The following is a 6,248-nucleotide window of genomic DNA, read 5'->3' as shown; positions in this document are numbered from 1 at the left end:
GGGGGAACACAAGAAAGCTTGTGAAAGGCATAGCCAATAACATTTCTTCATGATAAATCCCAAATTTGTTTTTTAAACTTAAATGTCACAGATCTATCAGCGCTTCACAGTTGATCGAAATGATGACGGTGGTGAACCCTAATTGCTTCGCTATATGAAGGCCTTTGAAAAATCCTCAGCACTCCTATGCGTTCCTTGCAAAACCATAATTCAGAGTTTCATTTATAAGACATTTATTTAATATGATAACCAAAGCCCAACCAGGTTTCCCTGATTTATTAAAGAAGCTGCCATCAAAGATGATAATATTGAAACTATTAGGTAAGAAATCTTGATATTCTGTTAAAAATGAAACAGAGAGGTTACCTGGGGTTGAATGTAAACCATAGCCTGTTGGGTTCAAATCTTTAACCTAGTTATTGATATTTGATATAATTTTATTTGTGCTAAGAGGCTTAATTATTATTAATGGTAATGCATAGATTCTTAAGATTGCCATATGAAGTAGCAATGCAAAGCAAACATAGAGATTAGTAAAAAAAAAAAAAAAAAAAAAAAAAGGTTAAATCAAATTTAGAAGCACTTCCTTGGAACAAAAAAATAATCCAAAAGCATTTCTTTGATAGAAGGGCACAAAGTTATTCAGATATCTATAGAATCAGCAGAACCTACCTTCCAACATACCAGATTTTTAAATAAGGAGGAATGTGAACAATGCTATTCCAGATTCAAAAACCCCTTTTGGGCTTAAAAGTCCATAGGAAGAATACTATTTCTAGGGAAATACTTTGCTTTTAATACCCTACTTCATAGGAAAAGAGGGTTACTGACTATTCTCCAACCTAGTCTTAACAACAAGGACTTATTTTGGATAGAGCTTAACCAAAAACCAAGTCCCCCCAAACCTTTATGTTTGCAACAATTTAATTACCCACGGAATAAGGGATACTTTCCTATGATTTTTACTACCTCCCCTCTAGATTTGAGCATTGATGCTATCCAATTTGCAATAAATTTGATTAGAGAATAAGAAACATGACATCAAAAAAGTAAGAATTTGAACTAACCATAGATTTAATGAGAACTGATCTGTCAGCATGGGATAAAAGAGGAGATTTCAAGTGGTAAGCCTATTTTGAACTCTTATCAATAAATCGAAAAAAGATTTTTCGACCCTAAAATATGGTAGACATAGACATTTCCTTCTCCTTCTTTTCCTTTTCTTTTCTTTTCTTTTCTTTTCTTTTTTTTTTTTTTTTTTTTTTTTTTTTTCATTCATCTATCTTTAAGTGAGAACAAATTTGCTGCCTGACCTTGTGGGGTGAAAATATTTCACTTCGATCAAAGTTGATCTTTTTGACCAGCTAACTCTTGGAACAGGTCAAGACATCAAGTATTACCTGATGATCATGATATCAGAGATTTTAGCTCGAGAAAGAAAGAAAGAAAGGTATCATCTGGAAAGACTTGATATTTTAAATTTTGTCCAAGACAAATTCTAAGTACAAAGTAAGGATCAAAATGAAAAGTAGAAGATAAATAAGGTATGGGCCTGTTTAAAACCCATTCAAAGTCTAATCAGTAAAAGCTCAATTATAGCCCAAAACCCAACCGAATCTGCCAGATTACATAGTTGGGTGGTCACTGTGCAAGCAAAACACTCCCCTCCGTTTTCCCTTCCTCCTAAGGACTCAACCATAGCTGACCATTTCCAGTCATCTGTCATGGATTCAGGAGGAAAAATATGGGTGTGGATTAGGGCTTTTGATCATGTGTGATGGTTTTGATTGAAACTTGATAGAAAAACGCATCACCTGGTCCAAGCTTGTCAAGAGATAAAAAATGAAGGTTGAGGCAACACTACCCATGGGTGGATAACCTTATCAAGCTCTATTAGGGGTGAAACAAGGTTGGCTGAGTTTTTTAAAACCCGAGTATAACTTACGTCTTCAAAATTGAATCCAAGTCCAACCCACCCCTGCTAGGCTCATGCCTAGGCCCAATCTTGTCGGACTCGAGCCAACCCAACACCTGGCCCTAATAGACCCTAATTGAGCAGGGTTAGGTCGAGTTGGCCTTAATTGGCCCTGGTTTTTACTAAAGTCGGGCTAACCTTTAAAACACCCTAGGTTGCTTATAAGATCAACCACACCCCCGAAGCATAAAACCATTAGCTTAGAATTGGAAAAGACCTTTTTGATCATGTTATGTCCCTCTATAGTTTATACAACAGCCCATTCTCATCTGTTGAAAACCCACAAAATTAAATGGGATCCACCACTTCTACTTCCTCCGCCCTTTCTTCTCTCTCTTATCACTGCCCCTTCTAAGATAGGTTCTGTTGTGACCGAAGCTTCATCACCAAACCCACTAGTAGAAGCCATTTTTATTGCTGAAGCACCAGCTGAATGATTTGCTATTGTTTACTACCATAGTGAGGCTGCCATTAGTGCTGGACAAATTACCTCCAGCAACCACATTAACACCTTCGCATTATATAAGCCATTCAAATAGCCAGCCTTGTAGACAGGCTCGTTCAACTTAGACTCCAAACTCATCGTCCCAAAATTAAAGCTCTCAAACTTGTTATCTTCCTGGAACCCAATTTTCTCTGTTGATTTCATTTCCACGGTAGACTTAGTTAGATCAAGCTTATGTGTTCTTAAGCCCTTGGATCTAGTCTGTTCAGCCATGCTGACAATAAAAAGGAAGAAGGGCTTTCCAAAAAGTAAATACCCCATGAAGAAGGTCTTGAAAAAAATTCCCATTCTTATTCCAATTGGTCTGATACTTATAATATGAGGGTTGATCCTCAATGGTAGTTGTAAAAGATAGAAACCCTAAAACCTACGATTCAATGTTTTAATCACTCAATTGGGGGCTTTTTACATGGAAGAAAAAAAAAAAAAAAAAAAAAAGTAAGTGTAAACTTGCCATTTGAAAAATAGCAAATCCACCACGTCATCACTTAATGTTTTTAATCTAGCCCAATGATTTAAATGTAATTTTGTTTACAAAATAAGGAATGTATCCAATATTATAACCAAACTAGGGTCTTATAAGACACAAAATTTCAAATTAGGGGTGATACAAGATAATTTTTCTTAAAATTATCAAGTGTTGCATAATGATAAATGTTCAGGACACCTGACCATAAGAATCAATGATCGAAATTTCATTATTTTAAATAAAAGAATAGGTTGATAGCCCTACCTAGACCCATCCAACCCTAATCCGAGATCATTGTTTTCAACCTTAACACACCCGCAAGATGAGAAATCTTAACCCAGACCCTATTCCAACTCAGTGCGAATCATGATGGATTTGAGCCATCAAGGCCAAACTAATTTTACCCCTAGCCTCTGTTATAACTTATAAAGTACACATGTAAAAGAAGATGAGGATTTGGATTTCGTTTTAGGATTAGTCACTGATGGTGATGATGAAAAAAATTAAAAGCAGATGGTGATTGGCACCAACATGGTGGGCTCCACATAAACACTGTCGTTTTGTTAGGGGGTTCATTATTTTCTCACCAAACAAACATGGAGTACCATGGTTTCAAGTATTAGGTATCGTATCAACTATATTGACCATATTGTATTGATATCGGTTGAGACCGATCTGAATCGTTTTAAGCGTAAAACAAGAAAAAAATGATACTTTTACAAAAAACAAGGTTAAGTCAACCGATACTTTCCAATCCGATTTGATATGGATCAGTATCGGCAGATCCGTCCCCTAAATCTATGCAGAGCATGGTTCGAAATCTCGCTGAAATTTCACCGAAATATCAAAATTTCGGTTTCTTTTTTTTTTTTTTTTTTGGCCGAAACGAAATTACATACGAAATAACATTTGTACAAAATTTCAGTCGAAATTTCAGTATCGCTTTGGTATCTCGGTCATCTCGGTACATTCTATGTGTTATAAATACTATATCTCGGTTGAAATTTCAGTATTTCGGTCAAAATTTTGACTTTGTCTCGCCTATTTCGATGGTTTCAGTTCTATTTGCATATTTTGAAGGAAAAACACTCTAAGTCTCCAATAAGCCTCTAATTAGCCACATCATCACACATTTTGACTTGCATTGGATTCCTGCAAGATCTACACATTCAAAGCTTAGAAAAGGTAATGTTCTTTCTCTAAAACCAAGTAAAATTTTCAGAACAGTTTGACAATTGGTACCAAATAAAGGTGCAACTCTAAAATAATGTCATATTCTAATATTTTTGTATTTTTATATTCTAAGCATGTTTATTAACCTTAAAATAAAATTATCTACCAAATTTCAAGTCAAAATATGGCCGTTTGACCACCGAAATAGTCAACTGAAACAAACAAAAAAAAAATACATCATTCCAGTCGAAATTTTGCCAAAACGAAACAAAACATCAGCTTCTGAATCCACTGAAATGAAACGAGATTTCGAACCTTGATGCAGAGTACACATATTCCTCTCTCTCTCTCTCCCCCCCCCCCCCCCCCCCCCAAGAAAAAAAAATTGTTACGAATCAATGGCCTATTAGTTTACTGCCATATGTAGAGACGAAACCAATCAGAATTAGTGGAACTCTGTTAAAAATTGGTGAATCTCCTTTCTCTTTGAGTAACTGAAACCCTAAATTTATCACAAACATTTTCTCTAAAACCTTAGCAGAAACATCATCTGTGTTGGTTGGCAATTGACATGGTAGCAACAAATCACCATTCCCTGCTTTTTCCCTTGCGGAGAAAGAATTCACGTTCTTTCCTCCCGCGACTCAATTAATTAAACCACCTCTTCTTCCTTCTTCACTGTTTTTTCCCTGAAATTTAAAATAATTATTTGAATGATTTCTTCGAATTTATATATTTAGCTTTTCTGTTCAGAGACTGATTCAATTTTTCTGTTTCTAAATTGGAATGATAGAAAGAATTCAAATCGGAATGACATACGGCCGGAGCTCTTCATCCATGATTCCCAGCCTAGTGAGGAACGAAGTCCGGCAGATCATTACAAAAGATCTCCTTTTTCGTCTGTGGTCGATGTTTTCGCAGCAAAAGTGTTCATTTAAGAGGAGAAATTACATTCTGAATTATGAAGAGAATTCGAAGGAATCATTGCTCTCCAGTGAAGTTTCTCGCTTCCGGAAAGCTTCTTCTTCTTCACAGAATCCGGCCACCGTTCCGAGTGGTTTTCTGGCGGTTTATGTTGGATCAGAGCTCCGGCGATATGTGATTCCGGCAACTTATCTGTCTGTACCTGAGTTTAGGGTTTTGATGGAGAGGGCAGCGGAGGAATTTGGGTTTGAACAAGAAGGAGGGTTGAAATTTCCATGCGAGGAAGAAGATTTTGAGGAGGTTCTTCTCAAATGTTTAGCGACACAGGGGAAGTTAAAGAAAAAGGGAAAGAAGTAGTAGAGGATGTGATTTTACATCTACAGCCTTAATTTGAATTGATGTAGTTTAAATGATTGATACTGTTTCATTGGTATAGATCTCCTGGGAAAGAAAAAGAGAAAAAATGTAGGTACACCAATAGAAGCCAATCTTTGTGTTCTCATCAGTTAGGTCTTATACGTAAACATGTAGAAGGTAATTTGCCTTCTCGTGAATCGGATTCTATCATGTCCATATTGCTGAGTTTGTAAAAGGATGTTTCAGGTTCCTTAGGTTTGAAAACTGATACTTGGGGTTCTTATTAACAAATTTAGAGTTGCAAAGACGGTGGGTTAGCGTTACAATTGCATTTACGGGACGTCACAGGCAAAGGGAACAAAGGTGTGGTGGCATTTGCAGATGGGTTGCAGGAGAGGGACAATCACAATAGGTGATGGTGATGGGTTGGTGTTTGGGATATCCAATCAGCGGCTTGCAGGGGTAAAAATGAAAATAAATGTATTTTTATAACCCTAAATATACTTTTTGCAAACTCAGGGCACCTTTGATGTAATTTACCTAATGTTAAAATTAGTTGGCGTTTGATATTTCGGGTACGTATATGGGCAAATCATGTACAAATATGCACCATGAAGTTCCATTTGTGTCCTAACAAAGGAATTATGTTATTGCAAAGGACGGTATCGTATTGTTCGGATTTGAATCAACTCTAACTCTTTCCCAACCTCTCATATGCACGTAGTACATGCTACCCCAAGTGATTAGCACGCAGCTCCAAACATGTATGTGAAAAGTTGAAGAGAATTGAAAGGGTTAGAAGTTAGAGAAGATCCGAATCCATGTCATTTTCCCACAATAAAAAT

At 36.4% G+C, this 6,248-nt stretch overlaps 1 protein-coding gene across 1 annotated transcript; it reads left to right on the top strand.

Moving 5' to 3' along the window:
* Positions 1–4,932: 4,932 nt before the first annotated feature.
* On the top strand, positions 4,933–5,815 carry LOC122060804. The gene is made up of 3 exons (XM_042623904.1): positions 4,933–5,399; positions 5,483–5,580; positions 5,700–5,815. Exons 1-3 carry the CDS (start codon positions 4,933–4,935, stop codon positions 5,813–5,815), a joined length of 681 nt encoding a protein of 226 aa, XP_042479838.1.
* The last annotated feature ends 433 nt before the right edge of the window (positions 5,816–6,248 follow it).

The sequence above is a fragment of the Macadamia integrifolia genome, chromosome 14, assembly GCF_013358625.1.
Source record: "Macadamia integrifolia cultivar HAES 741 chromosome 14, SCU_Mint_v3, whole genome shotgun sequence".
NCBI classification, from domain to species: domain Eukaryota; kingdom Viridiplantae; phylum Streptophyta; class Magnoliopsida; order Proteales; family Proteaceae; genus Macadamia; species Macadamia integrifolia.
This window is presented reverse-complemented; position numbering and strand designations above follow the sequence as displayed.

Excerpts from the sequence above, each read along its gene's own strand:
- LOC122060804 (XM_042623904.1), top strand. The coding sequence starts at position 4,933 with ATGACATACGGCCGGAGCTCTTCATCCATGATTCCCAGCCTAGTGAGG. Across the intron at positions 5,400-5,482 it reads TTAAAGAAAAAGGGAAAGAA|ATCTCCTGGGAAAGAAAAAG; the intron begins GTAGTAGAGGAT and ends TCATTGGTATAG. Across the intron at positions 5,581-5,699 it reads TATACGTAAACATGTAGAAG|AGTTGCAAAGACGGTGGGTT; the intron begins GTAATTTGCCTT and ends TAACAAATTTAG.